At 47.8% G+C, this 19,317-nt stretch overlaps 1 protein-coding gene across 2 annotated transcripts in view; it reads left to right on the top strand.

Annotated features, from left to right (window-relative positions):
* UBASH3B (ubiquitin associated and SH3 domain containing B) overlaps positions 1 to 19,317 on the top strand; it is a 102,731-nt gene that overhangs the window by 36,701 nt on the left and 46,713 nt on the right. For both annotated transcript variants that reach the window (XM_061550976.1, XM_061550975.1), the window contains exon 3: positions 18,352 to 18,538. In XM_061550976.1, the coding sequence (XP_061406960.1) occupies positions 18,352 to 18,538 (187 nt within the window). The remainder of the gene's footprint in view (positions 1 to 18,351; positions 18,539 to 19,317) is intronic.

Genomic DNA, 19,317 nt, shown 5'->3' with positions numbered 1-19,317 from the left:
ACTCTGAAACAATTCGTCAAGTCACGGGTGCGATATTCCTTACAAGTGTAGTGTAATAGTGCCGGCTGGTGGATAGCAGCGGCAACTGTGGTGTACAGACAGCACACACGCCGGTGAGGCTGTGCATGGTGTGGTGTTGGCAGAGTGGATGAACTAGGGCAAGGGTCATGGAGGACCCCGTCTGGAGGCCCCTGGAACCTGCTAGCGGGTTCCAGAAGGGAGGCGTGGTCAGGGTGGAGCCAGGCCTCGCTGCTGGGAGCATAAAAGGAGCGGAGAGCGGGGGGCTCGGGGCTGCCGGTCTCGTTTTCGCTGTCGTCCCATCGCCGTCGTCACTAAACGTCTCCGCTAGATATTGCGCTACGAAGGAGAGCAGTTGGCTATTTCAGTCAGCGCCGTCAGTGTTAGATGGCCAGTGTTGTGTACAGGCTAGGCTGAGCTACTGTGGAGAGTGTGGGTGTGTAAATATATATAAAAAATTTCCTTCAAATAATCTATGAATGAAGTATAAACCATTCGATTTTGATAAGAGTTAAGCTCCTTCTGCTCAGTGCTGTAAAATATATTTATCTTTTTTATTTTTTATTACCAAGTAAGGCCCGCTGAGCTATATAGTTATTTTTCAGAAGCAACCTGGCCACAAATGATAGTTCAACGAAGTGGCTCGTCACGTGGAAATGTACAGTAGCCAAATACTCTAAACGCGTGTTTCTAACTGAGGAGGGAAAAAACGGAGGATCCGGAGAAAAATCCACGGGGAGAACATGCAAACTCCAAATATACAGGCGTCAGGGTCGTGATTGATCCCTCGATCTCCTGTATACCAGGCGAGGTAGTTAACATCTCGCCACTGCGGAACCCAGCATTATATCCATGGTTGCCCTTGTGCACGAGCCGAGCGGTGTGACTGCGCGCCCGCCTGTGATCCGGCACTGTGGATGCGGCGAGGCTTGGTGGATCGCACAAACGATGACGCGAATCTCCCCTTCCCATGGGCTTCGAAGTCGCCATACCCTCCAACAGACGGCAGTACAGCAAGCGGGTTACCGGGGGAGAAAGTGTTGCCCCCCTCCCCACCCATCGCACGAGTGGCTTTTTCCCCGAGTCCTCCGGTTTCCTCCAGCGTGTATAAACACTCGGTAAAATTTACCGGAAACACCTTGATATAGAGAGGACCACAGAGCTTGGGGAGGAAATTTGGTGGCGGCTCATCGCGTGGGCTGCTGCCTCCTCGCACCTCTGAGTCGTTCTCCATCTTCGAGTGCAGATACTGCGCTACGGGTTGAAATTATTATTGCGTAAACTCCGTTGGCAAATAAATTGAACGTTGTATTCATTTTAACCGATAATCATTTTTGGGTTTAGGTCGAAGGCAAAGCTATCGATGCCGGGGCAGTGGCGCCAGTCAACGTGCCGCCCAAATAAAATCGCAATTGTCATGAGCAAATTATTATTTTGCCTTCGTCAAAAATTTTTTACACGTTCACATTTCGTACGAGAGTTGAGTTGTTCAACGCAGGCATCAATTATTAACTATCAAATCTGGAGCCGCTCAATTATTCATTCACAAGCAGTCTGTAAACCGAACGAAAATGCTAATTTGAAGCAACTTCACAAGCACGTACTTTAAAACAATAATAGCGTGAAAAAGTTGGGTGAGCAGACGAGCACCAGACGATCTTCATCTGTTCGGGCAGCACCCTCTATAGATTCCACGTTCGTATGGCAAGGATTTGATTTCCCGCCAAACCCATGGGACCAGACTCTCATCCCGACAAAACATTTGGAATGCGTGACCTTGGCTATATAGGGTCTCTGCTCGAGAAGACAATGGAATACGTTTCACCAACCCGTTGACGCGCGTGCGCGCACACACACGCGCGCGCGCCGAGACGTTTGTCTGATCGTCTGCCGGACTCGTGCGCGTCACCGTGTAGTTCTCGTTTTACCCACCCTGGAGGAGCGATGGAGCCGAGTCGAGCCAAGCTGGCAGGTCGAGCTGCGACCTCGTCGTAATTGAGAACCGGGCCATAACTCTTATCGGAGAAAAATGGAACAAAAGCTGAAAAGCGTGTTAAGAAGCAAGCGAGAGGCGAGCGCTAGGGAGCTACATTGAGGGACGGGAATGAAGAGGCACGCGCAGGCTAGAGAACGTGTGAACCCTTTCCCATTCCGATGACGTACGTGGGTGTACGTCATCAGTTTTTTTCTTCCGATTCCGTGCGTTGACGTCATCGGAACGAAATTTATTTCGAACGGAAGTAAAAGGCAAATGCGGTAGGGCGTGTGGCACAGCTACCGTAGGATGCGGTCGTGTCGCTAAAGTTTTCTGCGGTGAGTACAGTACACTGCCTTTAAAAAAAAAAAACGCACAGCGTCGTCGATTTGTGACATTTCGTCGCCATTCACCGCATCAATTTTACACGAGTTGTTTTTTCCAACGCTTTCTCACGATGGAAGAATTTAAATGTGTTAATCTCCATGCCGATGCCGACACGCTGCACCTTCAATGCTGAGTCGACCGTGGGGTGGGACCACAACCGGTTCATGTATTATACATCACTTTTGGCCTTGGCCGGAAATTGAACCCAGGGCGCACTGGGTTTTTGTAGCTAAATGCTCTAACCACTGACGCCACCGCTACCCACCCCCACCTCCCTTATAATATCAAAGAAATGCCCGCGTGCCCACGCGTGTTCGTACACGAACGGTGAAGTACACCGTGCAGCCTTCCGACTGATGCATTTTTGTGTGCAGTCTGTTGTCCTTGTCGCGCACCTCCAATGAGCGCGGTTGGCTACGCACGAAAGAACATGCCTACGCACACGACGAGATTGTTTGCAAATTGTCGCAAAGCGATTATGCTATGCACAGCTTTGCTCCAATACCCCTCCCCGCCTTGCCTTTGATATATCGGAGTGGATACTTTTGTTTTTTCCATTTGCAGGGAAAAAAAAGATCCCGCGCGCCGTAATTTACACCAGTGGGAAACGTGACCCCCCCCCCCCCCCCCCCGTGTTTTCTTTGTTCGGAAATGCGTCCCATATTCCGCGAACGGAAATAGCTCTGCATTTGTACGGCAACGACGATATTTGCTCGGGCTCTCTTGGATAATGATGATAGTAGTAAATAACGAATCCTGCACAAAATTACAATTCACAGGCCTCACTTTGTCCTTGACTTAACTTGACATTGCTATTGATTGGATGAAAATCATTAGACGAGCATGTGAGCAGGTCGTAAAAGATGGATTTACATCGCTTTGTATTTTTTTTTACAAGCTCATCAAAATTGCAACAACAACAAAAAACATTACATTTTTTAAAAGTGTTTAAACTAATTTTCCTGCGTTTTTTTAGCAATAACCTGAAGCGAAAAATCTACTTGCATTATATGCGCACTGCGCTCACCATCCATGTTTGAGACTCCAAGTCTTCCACAACACGGGGCCAGGATGTGATATAATATAATCCGTTCTGGACCTCCCCTACATCACCTCAGCCTAAATGGAGTGCCTGGTGCAAGTGTGTCAACATGAAGAGGGCAGATTAAAAGTGGTCAGGCATGACTGGTACTGGCCACATACCCCCACCCATCCGAAATTTCCTCCAGAGGATTTGAAATTCCGCTGCTAAGATCTCCTCTCCCGCACCCCGATAACGAGACGACGTCACCCCCCCCCCCCCCGATCGCTCCACTGGTTCCCAATCCAATCCCAGATCAATTTCGAGATTTCGCTCAGCATCTTCAAAATCCTCCAGGGTCTCGCACGGCTGCCTACCTCTCGCTCCCCGCCTCTCATCTAACTCTTCTAACTCTTGAGTCCGTATGGAAAATAAGAATATGTTTGATCTTTCTGGCAATAAAATAGGTCTGTTGCAATCCCCAAAAATGCCATACGAAATTAAAAATAAAACAATTGGTGTCAAGATGCATCAAGTCTGCGTTAACCACGCGTACTTGTGATTAAACGTGCAAACACAAATATGCGCTCATGATGTATGCATTGTCTTTGAAACTGATTGGCCTTGTCTCAGTTGGCCTTACCTGGTAGTACAAATAAATTGTTTAGTTTTCACCTCCTCTTTGGACTGACTTCGTTAATCTAAGCATTTAAATCAAATGTGGCCCCTGTTTCTGCGAAGCATCTTGAGAGAGATGCAGCCGCACCTATTCGCGACATAAATCCACTCCACATTGCGTTGTGCTGTGATGGCTTTAATATGTGCTTCGTATCAGCACTTTCCCCGATGGCCCATACAGCTCTATGAGAATGGGGGTGTTCTTTGTCTTCCTTTGTGTGTGTGCGTGCACTAAGACAAAGATCCTCCATATAGCCATAACAGACTGTTGGGGCAAGTGCTGTTAGCAAGTACCTCCTGAAGGCCGTATGCGCACACACACACACACACGCGCGCACGCAAGCCTCCACACATGGTTGTGCACACGGCACGGCGCTCGCTCTTGCACACTCATCAAGCGCTTCTGTGGATAAAACTTTAATGAGTGCCCCGACAGAGGTCCGTTTTCTGCCAGTCAGTATTTGAGGGCTTCCGCCTGACAGTGGGGGGCGAGGGGGGGGGATACGAGGGAGAATGGGTGATGGGGGTGGGGGTCGCAGGGTGTATGTGGGGCGCGGGGGGAGGGTGCAAAGAAATCGAATCGTGGCTCGGCCAGCATCCCGCGTGCATTTCTAGCGCTGGGCCCTGTGGGACGGTGTGACATCACTGACAGGTTGCCTGGGCTCGTGACCTGCGGTTGGGGTGGGGGGGGTGTAGGTGGTGATTTGCCGCCGATGGTGCGAGAGAATTAAAGCGGCCTGCGCACGCGCTCGCGATGCCCCCTGGCTCGAGCGGGGAGCCTCTCCCGGCGATGCTGTTGATATTGAATCGGACAGCGCCTATTTAAACGAGCCGTGTTCGATGTGCGGTGTGCGAGTATTTTTATAATTTTTTCTTCGCTTAACGCTCCCTGTGACGGAGCTTTTGGGGCCCCGCGCTGCCCAATGTTTCTGTTGGAGAAACGGTGCCGCTTTGGCTCTGAAAAAATATAAATCGATCTACTTGACAAAAAAACATTTGTTTCTGAAATTATATTTTAAAAAAATTAGCTTTTCCCTTACACCCCCACCCCCCTTTCCCCTCCCCCGTAAAATGCAGTTTTTTTTCGTCCCAGTCGCGGAAGGCGCAATCCCAGATGTTGGAGCATAATTTAAAACCGAACGACCTTGGAACTTTCCGGCGTTGTTTGTGGGAGCGCGAACGCCGCTTTTGGGGATTATATTTAATGACAATATCAGGATAATGAGAATCTTTATTTGGGCTGGTGGGAATCCGATAAGTTACGAAGCTTTTTCTCACAGATGTCCTGCATGGGGTGGGGGGTGCACAGAAACTCCACAGACAGAAGTCCAAAACTCTGCTCCTGGGTTTAGAGGAGAATTAACATCAACTCTTAAACTCACAAGTTCCACCGAATCACTTGCAACTTTTTAAAACCGCTATATGCTGTGGGTAACGGGTTGACGTCACCCTTGCAGCCACTTGAGGAGGTGCTAGCATTCCCGGAATGTTTAGAATACTGGAACAGTATCCCGAACCAAATCGTCGATTCATTGAATAAACCACCAGGGGGGAGGAAATGCTTCATAAGGGCTGAATTGCAGGTGAGCCCCATCACGCTTGGGTTTTGTCAGTGGTGCAAGGATCGTCCCGGATCTCACGTTCACACCCACAACAGCCTCCACACGGTGTATCATCATCATCATCAGGCTATCTCTCCGTAGAGGCCTAATAAGGGATGCCAAGAGAGCAATGAGTGCCCTGTCGTGTTCTCAAGGTGAAGGTGTACTCAAGAGTGTGCGTTCAACAACGAATGTAATTGCAGACGAATTTCACACATATGGCCGTAAGAGACTGTTGGGAGAAGTGCTGTTCACGAGCTTCCATGGAGGCCTACCCGTTCGGTGCACCAGGTGGCGTGTCGGTCCGCCCCACTGCAGGCTGCTTTGGTCTCCCCAGTGCTGATGTTTAGACGGAGTGCAGAGTACTCGTTTATGGCTGAGTTGACCTAGGAGAGGCCCAGGACCGGTTCAGATATTTGCGACCGAAATTGGCTGCAAGCGACAGTCGAAGTCTGGCCACCGTTTTATCACCGCCTCCACCTGGTTTTAAATTAAGAATTTGTGGGTCTTCACGTAATTAAACATCAACAAGGAAGCAAAAGCCATGCTTATGCAAGTGTTTATGTAGGTATGTTGAACTTTTTTTTTGCAGCGTATGTAGCCAACTGTGCTAATCGGAGGTGGAAGTAATTAGCGTCATGAAAGCTCTTGGGGAAAAACTAATTCGCAAGCTGCGAATATCGTAGATCTTTTTTTTTGCTGCCCCTTTACGAGTCTCCAAAGTTGGTTTCCGCGCCGCGCTCACCGCTGCCGCCGCCGCTCCCTGTCCACCGAAGTGGCGCCACGGTAACGATGATGTTAACGCCCTCGCCTGGTGTACAGGAGGTCGTGGGGTTCCATCCCGACCCTGACACGTGTATATTTGGAGTTTGCATGTGTCTCTCTCTCTCCCCTGGTCGGGTGGATTTTTCTCTGGATCCTCCGTTTTTTCCCTCCCACATTTATAAATGTGCGTTTTTTAAGTATTTGGCTGCTGTCAATTTCCACGTGATGAGCCACAACATTTGTGAAGGTCAGGTCGCTTCTGAAAAAGAGCTATATCGCCTAGTTGGGGCCTTACCTGGTAAACATTTTTATAAAATAGCTGAGTTTTAGTTCAGAGGGTAAACTAGTCGGTCAAACGCGTACTCCTCGTCAATGCCGCTTCTGAGCCGTGCACATTTTCCAGACCTATTGATGACGACCTTCAATTTAATGACATCCATTTCGTGGCCATGCAACCCGAACAATGTACCACATCGTGAACCACATTAGTCTGGGCTCCTTCAACAGAGGAAGAGAAAAATAACACAAACTCTGTCAAAAGTCTTATCATCGTGGCCAGCAGACCTCGACATTGAAATTTAGCGTCGGTCGGCGGTGGTGGCGGTAGCGGCGTTCCGTTTCACCCATTGCCAAAGGCCCCCCCCCCAAGCTGGCTGCTCCGTGACCGCCTCCCGTGACCGCCTCCCGTGACCGCGTGCGCCGCTTTCCGCTCGCGGGCGATTAAAAAAAAACGGTTCTTGAGAGTGGAAATTTAGCGAAGTCGCATGCCGTCTCGTGCTTCTTTTCACGTCGAAAGTTCAAAAGAGCGGTTCTCCAAATACGCGCGGGGTTTTTCGCGGTTACGTGCGGTGCTTCTTTGTGCCCCCGACCCCCCCACCTCCCGCGTGCACCCACGGCTTTGGGTGACAATGTGGCAACTCTGGCGGGCGAGCTGTCGGTTGTAGCTGATCTCTTAGTCGGGCACGGCCACTCCTTCCGCATCGATTACCGTCAATTACCTTGCTTTGAGAGTGGAAACCTCGGAGGAACCTGCGCGCGTGGTGTGTTCCATCATCGTAGGAAGTTGGCAGGGCTCCCATTAGCGCGATTTACGATATGTGACCTACATACTGGCGGCATCTAAACGTGTATTAGAACGGGGAACTAATTGTATGCAAAAGTGATGGACAGTAACGATTCGTGCATTCGTTCATTATTCTATACCTGTAGGGAGCACTTGCTGGATGATTGTGAATGATTCGTTTGCTAGATCATTGAATGATTCGCACATTTGTCAAACTGCACGTTTGTTCAAAATCAATAATCGTTTGGGATGGATACATATTTCTACATTTTACTTGAAAAAAATGTATATCCTGACCAACGACAGAATCATCTTTAAGTCATTACGGGGGTTTCCGTAGAGCGGAGACACCTACGAATATCGACCTATGATATACTCCTTACTTTTAAGTCCACGCTATTGACGATCGGGTGAAGTTTTTGTATTATTTCTGCGTGTGCACCACTGGCAATTACAGTGTCACCTAATAACCATAACATTATTATAAAATAATGATTTCCACTTCTAGATTTGAAGCTTTCGTGACTGCAAGGATTCATATTCTTAGCTTTTTTCGGTAAAGTCACGTAGGTAAAAAATTTAAATTCATGAAAGCATAATTTTATTTTTTATTTTTTTATTTTACTTTGATTAATTTTAATTTTTTACCTACGTGACTTTACCGAAAAAAACCTAAGAATATGATTTCCACTTGTTGTGACGGTGTTCGCCGTCTCTTGAAGAGCGGGATGCTAATCCCCAAGCTCTGCCGTCCTCTATATATTCAGGTGTTGTCGGCCAATTAAAGAGCATTCACAGATGATTTGTGTATGGTCTTGTGAATTAGACTCATCCTGGTGTTTTGTCTTCCCACCGGGTGAAACTAAGTAAACTGAAAACTGATCCCTTGCCTCAAAAAGTGTTTGATTTGCAGGTGTGCATGAAAGTGTCTGACTTATACAGTTGCAAGTGAACATATATCAGTGAAAGGCTTAACCAAGTTTTAATTCGGCTCTTTTAAGCAATTTCTAATTCGAGGTCTCGTGAAGTGTTTATTTTTCAAACAGAAAACAAAGTTTTTTTATATCAATGGAACAACATTTTGCAGCATTAGTGTCTGAAACCTCGCCCCGTGAGGCTCTTTTGGGCCCTTGTGTTGATGGGAAACGTGGGGCCTCCTCGCCTAGGTCGACTCAGCTTCAAATGAGTACCTGGTGCGGTGTGTAAAGCATCGCCACTCGGGCAACAAAGGCGGCCGGGCGTGGTGCTGGCCACCCACCCCCTCGTGTGCCGTGCCGGCCTTCATAGGTGCTCGCTAACAGCACTTGCCCCAACACTTTGTTAAGGCTATATGGGGGTTCTTTGTCTTTGGTCGTAAACCCCAGTGTTGAATTACAAATGTACGGGGCTAAATTCCGAGAAAATTCACGTTGATCCTTTTCCCTCCTTACCCTTTCATTATTATTTTATCGCTTCCTGCCACGCAAAATAAAGGTAGCTTGGTATCGCCATCTAATGTTAATGAGAAAACCACACACTGTGGTTTTTTTTGTTGCCCTTTTGAAGTCTAATTCCCACGTATAATTATCACTTGGTGCACATGATTAATTTCGGCTACTCTTACTGGAGCACAATAGCCTGCTCACGTGAAAGGGGGAAATGGGATCCGTTGGCTTCCTCCAGCAAATGTATTTCTCTGAACGATTCCCACGCAGCACGTTCCTCCGAAGGAACTGGAAATTGAATGATTTACAAATGCACAGCTAATGATGTTTGGGGAGGGTGGGAGGCGACGGTTAAACGCACGGTGAGAGAAAGTGTCCATTAGTACGTACGTGGATGATGATAAAAAGCACTCGTTCGAAAAAAAATGCCGACGATTGTACCAAGATACACGGGAGAGGTGAACCTTTAATTACACTGGAGAGGAATCTGATGAGCTCAGATTGCTCTGAGCTCATCAGGCGGGTAAGAAAGTTACATTTACATAACTTTTGCAGGGAAGCCTCACTGAGTTCTCAAACAATGCAAAAACTCCATAGGAGTGGAAGTTATAAGAAAAGTTAGCAAATGACCAAAAAAATAAGAATATACTATTTAACCAGGTAAAGCCCACTAGCTATTAGCTTATTTTGTCAGGAAGCGACCTGGCCACAAATGACAGCTCAACAAGAAGTGGCTTATCACGTGGATTATGCATAGGAAGCTAAAATAGTCTAAAGAGCGCTTGGTATTCCACTGAGAGGCCATAGAGAGCAACACGTGGATTCAGAGTACACGTCGATTCAGAGTACACGTGGATTCAGAGTACACGTGGATTCAGAGTACATGCTGCACGTTACCGACGTCGCATTGACTCGAGAGCCAAGTGGAGTGGGCGTGGGCCGGCACATGGCCCAATGGCCACAGTCGAGACTAAATAACGGAGTACCATCTCTGAAGGTGGTGGATGCCCGAGTGTATTTGCGCGTGCATTTTGAACTTCTTTCGCACCGTACGTAGCCAACCGTGCTAATCGGAGGTGCGGGGAAAGCTAAATGCAAAAAGCAGTTTTAAAGAAATAAGTTTTCAATCTAGATGATTTAAAAGTGCATAGCTCCAGTGGCTTCCTAATATCGGAAGGAAGAGCGTTCCAGACGGCCGCAGAAGCGCATCTGAAAGCGCGTGATGCGGTGACCATCTTTGTTCGATGGTTAGCCAACAGCTGCTGCTGCGAGGATGACCGGAGTTCTTGCGACGGTTTATGTTCCTTGAAGACATCAGCAAGATATTGTGGTTCATTTGTGGCAAGCACTCTGTGTGTAATGAGTGCGACCTGATAATGTGTTGTCCGTCCTCCGCGGAGATGGAGTGATGAAATCGGCTCGTGTGTTGGGCGCCAGCTGGATTTTTTTTTGCATTGCTAGCCTATGAGGGCATGGACATCTTGTGAAAAAAAAGAGCTCATCGGATTCCTCCAGTCTTCTGACCGCTTGGGAAGGCCTTCGTCCAGTGGTGGATAGAGCAATGGCTGGTGGTGATGATGAAGAAGAGGAAAGGTATTGTGCTGGTTAAGAGTAGAGTTGCACGCATAATACTGAGGAGGTCACGGCACTGGCAGTTTGGCTCGCATGAATCTGGGGTGGGTGACACGAATTTCACCGTGAGTGGGCTAGGTCAGAATAAAACCAGATTGCCTGCCCGTTTAATCTGTCTCGCTCGCCTCGGATTGCATCGTTCGCCCTGCCAAAACAACGAGGCAAGGGCAGATTTATGCTCGCCATTCCCACAAATTACGCAGCCTCAAAGTAAAAAAAAAGCGAAATAATTCTAACTGTACATGTCGGTTGCCATTTTTATGTACGCGAGCTACATACCAATTTCTAGGTATGATAGCCATGATGAGAGGGCTTCAGGGGAGAGCGTTTGTGTAGTTTTGCTATTATTCCGCCGTTGAAGGAGCGTATACTACAGTGGGTTTAATATGCGGTCCATAGACTAACATTCTCCACTAGCCTTTTGCCCATCCAAGGATGGGTGTATTTCAGTAAATCTGAAGCTTGCAAGTGAAAAGCAGACCACGACAAGATATTCATTGTGTAGTGAGTCCAACTGAGTCGCAGACGTTGTTCCTTTTAGAGGCAACACATTTATTTGTAACAGGTAACACAAACGGGTAACTGCCCCTTCACCATATACAACCTAGGGTGGTAACCACCCAGCTAACTACTCTATACAGAGGAGTTACTGCTACGAAGGGTCGGGCCCTCACTTGGGTCCGCGACCACGTGGTTGCCTCGAAGACGTAGAGCTTCCAGCTTCAGATGTAGAGCTTCAGCTGGTGGATGTGGAGCTTCAGCTGGTGGACGTGGAGCTTCAGCTGGTGGACGTGGAGCTTCAGCTGGTGGACGTGGAGCTTCAGCTTGTAGACTTAGAGCTTCCAGCTTGTAGGATGCAGCGACCCCGGTCCCTCTCAGGGACCCGCCTTATATCCCCCCACGGGTCGGGTCCGCTCTGCCCCTGGCCCCGCCCGCCTCCTGGAGCCTTCTAGCTCCCCCTCGATCCCTCTCGAGAGCTCTCCCCGGACACGTGATCACCCCCTAGTCTCCCCACCTGGGGGCCTCTTTGTGGACACTCTAGATCACGTGTCTGCAGGGTCAACCAGAGTGCCATGGCCCGGGGCAACCCTGTCCTTGGGCTGACACTCTCCCGCTCCCCCTGGTGGGAGCCCGCACCACACACTGTGCGTGGTGCCAGCACTATCCCAGCGCTCAGCAAGCCCCGCGAGGGCTGGTACCACACCCACCTACGGGGTGTAACGCGATGACGGTGCATCGCACACCACCTCCCTTCCGGGCCGGCACCATACAGTGACATCCCTGATGTCACTGCAATTGCATCAATTTGTGTGCAATTTGTGAGGCCGCGGTGACACAGACTTATTTCATTTGAAGGTTATAATCCCTTGCTCATCATGACGTCCTTTTTACTTCTATGTCTCAATAGCGTTACGGAGATCGCGTGACGTGAGGGTTCTGCCTTTGTAGTGAGGGTTGTAAGTTGACGCTGAGGAGGGGGTAGGAGGCGCCTCGCCCCCCCCCATGTGGAGTGACGTCACCTGCTCATGATTATTAATGAGGGGGGGGGGGATCCATGGAGATCGGTGCAAAGAAAATAACAAAAAACATTGACGTTTCGATCGCAACACAAGCGACCGCTTGAATTCCTGCAGTCACCGAAAGCTTTAAGTCAGGACGTCACCTGCTCATGATTTTATTAATGAGGGGGGCTGGCCGACGTGGAGTGACGTCACGCCCGGGACACACAGACATTCTTGGCTCGTAGTAATAAATATGCACTTCTCTGGTTGACACACGATGGCAGCACCTCTGATTAGCGCAGTTGGCTGCCTCCGGTGTGAAAGAAGCCCAACGCATGATATTTTCGGGAGCTAAATGTCAACGTCGAGGTCTGCTGGCCACGAAGAGAGAGGACTTTTGACAGAGTTTGTGTTATTTTGCTCTTCCTCTGTTGAAGGCGCCCAGACTAATGTGGTTCACAATGTGGTACATTGTTCGGGTTGCGTGGCCACGAAATTGATGTGTATTGAATTGAAGGTCGTCATCAATAGGTCTGGAAAAGTAACGTAGGTAAAAAAATTACAATTAAAATTAATAAAAGTTAAATAAAACTAAAATTAAAAATTAAAAATCACGACGTTTTTACCTACGTGACTTTACCGAAAAAACCTAAGAATATGAATCCTTGCAGTCACGAAAGCTTCAAATCTAGAATTAAGGTCTGGAAAATATGCACCATGTATGCTGAACTTCTTTCACACCGTACGTAGCCAACCGTGCTCGAATCGGAATGAGACACGATGGTTTGTGAGGCGTACACTAAACTCAGCGCGTCATTGCCACCATCCCAGCGTGGGTGGAAATCGCCAGTCCCTTCCAACACCACCGCGGTATTTTACGAGAATTCCTTTCTTGATCGAGAAATGGGAATGGGTTAGTGAGTGTTGAACATTCGTGATGAGAGCAGAGGACTCACGGAATAGAGCAAGGCGACAACGCTGTAAATTCCGCACAGATGGATTAGACACAGCCTCTGTCCTGCCAACTCCTCTCTGGATTTGGAATTTTCACACACCTGTGTCATCCAACAACCAACAACCCCAGGTAGCTCTTGCAAATGACAAAAAAAATGCAACATATTCGTCAATAGCGCTGCCTAACCAGAGGCCCCTTTGTGCGCTGCGAACTTAGTCCTAATTGGCTGGTCTATATTCTATGCCCAAGTGGGAAAAAAATCCACTTCACAGTCTTGCTCATGACTTCTTCTCACGCATTTTCACGAGTGTCTGAAACGTACCTCGGAAATCATGCAAATGGTCTGCAGGGAAAAAAGGTAAATATTGTAAGACGAGATTTTTGCAGGTAAAATAATCTCAGTGAATTAAAAAAATATTTATCTTGTGGATTATTCTGTATGATATAATAAATAGCATTCCGTTTTTTTTTTTTATCTCCACAGCAATATAAAATAATATCAAATTTCGATTTAAAGCTTTCGTGACGGCAGGGATTCATCTTCTTGGTTCTTTCGGTAAAGTCACGTGACTTTACCGAAAGAACCAAGAAGAAAAATAATATCAATTCAGCGCGTCTATTGGCCTTCCAGAGTTGTTGTTGGCCACTTTAAGCACGCAGACGCTGGACTCGTTTTGACCATCTGAGGCTTGTCAGCAGAGTCAGGCGTGCCTGAACAGTGCGCATGGTTTACCAGATGTTATTTGGGAAGAACGCTCGTTCCAAATGAAATGTAATATATGACTGGAAAACCTAAAAGAGTATGCAGATACAGGATGGGAAGGTATTAAATGTATTTCACAGAAGAAATCCGCAACACTGTATTGTCAGTATTTGTACATTAAAAAAAACTGATTTATATCAGCTGACAGCGCTCCTTTGTTTCTAGGCGATGTTCTTAGCAATAACATCTGGTAAACCCATCAGTATTTATTTAGCAAAGCTTGACCGCTGTCTGCTTGCTTAAATAAAATTGACTGGCGGCTGAAAAAAGTTTGGGAGGCCGATAAGACTGAAAAGTTTTTTTTTTACGTCAGAATTCTGGAACGGAGGGAAACTTATTTATTATGCATAGAATGTAGAGGGGGGGGGGGGGGTGGGCAGGGATTTGCAATTTGCAGACATTAAACAATCGGAAGCGCTGACAAATGACATCAGCGTCTGCAATGCTGCCGGTATGAGATCAGCAGGGGACCAGGGATAGATTAATGCCGGGCCGTCGTCATCGGCAAAACAATGCGGGCTCAGAATTTTCAGAGCTTATATAGAGCTGGGGGGGGGTGGTGTCATTAACACGTGAAGTGACTCAGTCTGGTGAACGTCATTCATCTCTCGCCAATTCTCGTTCGCTAACCCGTTAATCCGTTTTCCTGTGGATGCACTGTCCCCGTGAATCCGCTCCACGTCCGCGCCAGCGTTGCATGCGCGTACGTACGTTGAACTTAAATTTCGATTTAAAGCTTTCGTGACTGCAGGGATTCATCTTCTTGGTTCTTTCGGTAAAGTCACGTAGAATGGAAATAATAAAATAATAAAAATAAAACCTTTATAAAATAATTCTCACGACGTTTCGGCCACAACGCAAGCAGCCATCCTCAGGTGGAGAACAGGTCTGTCGAGAAGACAGAGTACGTTGAACTTCTTTCGAGCCGTACGCAAGCAGCGGTCCTCTGGTGGAGAACCGGTCTGTCGAGAAGACAGAGTACGTTGAACTTCTTTCGTGCCGTACGTAGCCCACCGTGCTAATCGGAGGTGCGTGGTGAGCATGGTTGTAACCAGTCGCCTACATTGGGCTACATCCACTTCGTATTTTTTGTGTTAAATGCCACGGGAGGTGACTTACCTGGTTCAACGATTGTCAAGGTCTTATATTTTTGGAAGTGTTTAGCTCGAGACTGAAAGCAATTGAGAGCTTGGGGGGGAGGGGGGGGGGCTGACTCTTTTACATCCCAAACTAAAATAAATCAGAGCTTCAACGCAGCAAGCCTAGACTCGACTAAACTTATTCTAAACTTCAACTTTCTCTCCCTTCCAGACCGATCGCTAAACTTCACGCCAGTACACTCGCTCAGTCAATTAGCGAGTCGAAGTCCGTTTATATTTTGTAACGTGTACGAAGCCAAACGTGCCAATTGAGCCTCACGCCATTTGTTTACGGGTCTCGGACTCTTGCTCGCCAGTTTTTAAACGAACGGAGAATAAATCGCACAAAGAAAGAAGCCGGCATTATTCTTTTACTGTTTTTGACCTCGTATAAATTGTATTTCACGATCTATAAATGGTATACAGGGACTCCTCTACGTAGGAACGAGTTAAGTTCTAGAGGTCTGTTCGCAAGTCGATTTGTTCGTAAAATTAATCTTTACTCCTGTCGATTCCAAACACGTTGTTTGGCATGTACACTAAACACGGGGAATGGCTTTAAAAGTTGTATAATCTCTTATAGATGTAGATGCCACTGGTTCTTCATGTGGCATCTACATGACATACGGACAGGTTTTTTTGTATCTCTGAAAATTCTTCAGTCGAATATTTGTATAAGGAGTCCCTTTATATTACATACCGGTATAATTTGTTTCGAATTTAAAAACAAAAATGTAATGTGTCGTGTGCTTCCCGTGTACATGTCACTTGACATGGTGAACATATCTCGCGGATGATACGTTCCATGTCAAGGGATTATCCAAGGTCAAATATTTGATTGAATAAATGAAAAAAAACGCACGGTGTACGCAGTTTTAAAGAGGGAAAGAAAAAATCCCCAACAGCCCATTGGGAATGTTATGGCACCAATTGTCACTTAAACCACATCATTTGGCCATCGGTAACAATTACTATGCATAGAAAATCACTACGGTTGATCATCAATGTTTTGTTACTCATACACAAGCCAAGTCGTGAGTGTGTGTTTTTTGTGCAGGATGATGTTACTTGAAGCATTGTTCTCTATCAAAGGGTCTGTGTTTGTTTTATTGCTACTCTATACCCCCCCCAACCTCCCCTCTTCCACCCATCTCCCCGTATCTCAATGACCCCCTCTCCTACCACCCCCCCGTCTCTATAATAATAACGCGACAACTTCTATAGGCCATAACCTGGCAAGCCCATTAACAAGGGCTGCTGAACAAACAACGCAAACATGAAACACAACTATTCCCTGTGTGTCTATCCGGCACCGAGTAGACCGATTGTGTGATGTTGATGAAAGTGCCAGGCGCATACTGAATAAAAGATGGAGATGATGATAATTCAGTTTTGCTTCCTCAATTAGCATTTTGTAAACACTGCAATAGGCAGAAGAGAAGATGGCAGTCGCGAGCCTGGACTTGCACAGGGGAACATTGTTCCGTATATAATTGCTGCAAGGCAGTGATGGGTTACAGTTCTGACTGTTATGAGTGCAGTATTATTATCACCTTTGCCAAGGGCGGCGGATTAACCCTTTCCCATCCAGAGACGTCTGCAAGTTGGAGAGTGGGTGTCCCGTTCACCGCTGGATCTCGGAACGCCCGAGCGGTTTTCGTTAATTTTATTAAGAGAGGCGTAGAGCCGCTGTTTTTAAAGACATTGTGCTCACCGCTATGAACTGTAGAGACACGACCACACTCTACAATAGCAGGCGCCAAACTGTGCCACACACCCTCCCGCGTGGCATTTTACTTCATTCCGCTGACGTTCCAATGACGTACGTACGAGTACATCATCGGAATGGAATTGGAAGAAAAACTGATGATATACACGTGTAATGAGCAACTTCCAAGACACGCCGAGTAGAAGGCTTCTTATTTATTAAGAGCACACTGGGCGAGACATTGTGTAATGCAGCTACACATAGGTGATCCTAACACGTAGCCCCATCTCCGGCTTCGCTACGCGAGCTGTTCGACCAGCGCGGCGATGGAGAGAACCTTCCAGAAGATCAGCCACGTGGTCGGAGACGAATAAATAACGAGCAGCGACGCAGCCAGGACCCACGACCCGTAACAGCCACGAACCTCTGGTTCGGTCCCCCTTTATGTCTGCTCCGGCGCAGCCAAGCTCCACCTCTGGCCACGCGTACTTTCCAGAACCTTCGAGCTGGTTCCCGGAGCTTCGAGACTGACTCCGCCTTTCACCTTTACCCCAGATACGCCCCCTTTATAATAAGGCATTGTGTAATGCAGCCATGACCGTAATTACCCCTCCTGGCCGACAGGTGCCACCCTGTCATTACACACGTACGTCATCGAAATGGGAATGGGATGAGTTGCCAAGACTTTGGGTTTCGGTGAAGTTCTGCTGAATGTGCTCACCTGTGGGCCTTAGCCAGTGACTTCCTTTCTTTTTTTCTTAACCGCAGTTTGTAGAGTTACACACCCAAAAGGCTCCACAAAAAATGCACAATCAGCCGCTAACAAATGGCACCGTTAATGTCGTGAAGGGGTAGAGAGTGTCTGCGTTCATTGAATTGAGAAAAGTTGTAAGGCTTCTGCATTGATGACAATGGGAGTGATTCCCAAAATGGAGGAGTACAAAAGGGGCGAAAAGCAGCAAAAGAATTGTGGTGACCTGCGGTGTTGGTTATGGCGGTTGAAATCAGTACGGATGAGACTAAACAATTAACGTGGTGGATATTTCGAATGGGTGAAGTTCACAGGAACATTAACCTTGCTAGTAGCAAAACAAGAGTGCGAGCGACTGCAGAAAATCAGCGAGTGCTGGATTATCAATAGACCTGACTGCTTACTAAACTAAACTATTTTTATTTAACCAGGTAAGGCCCACTGAGTTATATAGCTCTTTTTCAGAAGCGACCTGGTCACAAATGTGGAGGGAAAAACCGGAGGACCAGGAGAAAAATCCACGGGGAGAACATGCAAACTCCAAATATACTGGCGTCAGGGGTCAGAATCGAACCCACGACTTCCTGTATACCAGGCGAGGTAGTTAACATCTCGTTCGTTCAAGTCTGTTAAGCAGAAGTTGGAAGTTTATTTCGGAAAGTCAGTAGTGAGATCGAACCTGGGGTGTTCCACTCCTGATGTGACTGGCTATGGGAAGTGTAGCGGTAAGTGCGCTGCATTACAAACCCGGCGACAACTCGGCCACAAATGAGCACCTGATGCAGCGTGTAAACATCGCCACTGGGGAGACAAAGGCGGCCGGGCGTGACGCTGTCCACCCACCCCTTCCACGCACCGTGCCGGCCTACGTCCAGCAGCGCTACTCGCTTAACAGCGCTTGCTCCGAAGGGTCTGTCGAAGGCTGTGCGGGTGATCTTGTGTCTTTGTGTGTGCGCGTCCACCGCACAGGCTCTTTTCGCACCTGTCGGACCCCTTCCTGGACGACCCGCTCCCACGAGAGTACGTGCTTTACCTGTGCCCCACGGGGCGCTTGGCGCAGCGCCTCTCCGACTTCTGGGACGCGTCTCGCTCCCAGTGCGGGAAGAACAAGGCGCACAACGTCTTCCCGCACGTCACGCTCTGCCAGTTCTTCACGGTGAGCGCGGGCCCCGAATAACCCACCGCCACCGTCTAAATTATAAAAAAAAACATTTTTATTTTACCAGGTAAGGCCCCAGAGTTAACTAGCTCGTTTTCAGGAGCGACCTGGCTATCGCAAATTATATCTCAACAAAGTGGCTCATCGTGTGGAAATTTATTCCAGCCCAATACGCATGTTGATTCTAAAATGGAGGTAAAAACCGGTGGACCCGGGCAAAAATTCTCACAAACACGGGGAGAGAGAACATGAAAACTCCAAATATACAGCATCAGGGTCGGGATCGAGCCCACGGTCACCTGTATACCAGGCGAGGTAGTCAACATCTCGCCCAATCGGTCGTTGCGATGGGAGTGATTCATTCGCCTTGGCTGCCTGCGTCTCATCTTCGCAAAATAAAAAAAACCCAAATAAACCTGGAGCCTCGTCGGGTCATAGGGCAACAGAAGCAATTGTGGGTTTGGCTAAAGCGCATCCATCTGAGCGCGAAGAATGTGAGGCGGGGGATTATCAGGTGAATCGCTCCCCGACTGTGACTCGAGTGCTTTCCTGTTCATGAAACCACCTTGTCGTGTTTTTTTTTTTACAAAGGTCACGCGTCATTTCATAGTTCATCACCGTTACCCGACGCCTGTGGTTTCTGCCACACAGAAAGCATCCATACTCAGCTCTGTGTTACAATCCTCATGGTTCGAGGAGGAGGTGGTGGTGCTCAGAGACGGTGGTGATACTGAGAAGGCAGTGGTGGTGAGAGATATTGGTGGTGCTGAGAGGCG

The sequence above is a fragment of the Lethenteron reissneri genome, chromosome 13 (assembly GCF_015708825.2).
Source record: "Lethenteron reissneri isolate LAM-NWPU_2019-01 chromosome 13, ASM1570882v1, whole genome shotgun sequence".
NCBI lineage: Eukaryota > Metazoa > Chordata > Hyperoartia > Petromyzontiformes > Petromyzontidae > Lethenteron > Lethenteron reissneri.
Note: the sequence above shows the minus strand (reverse complement) of the source record. Positions and strands in the feature narration are given on the sequence as shown.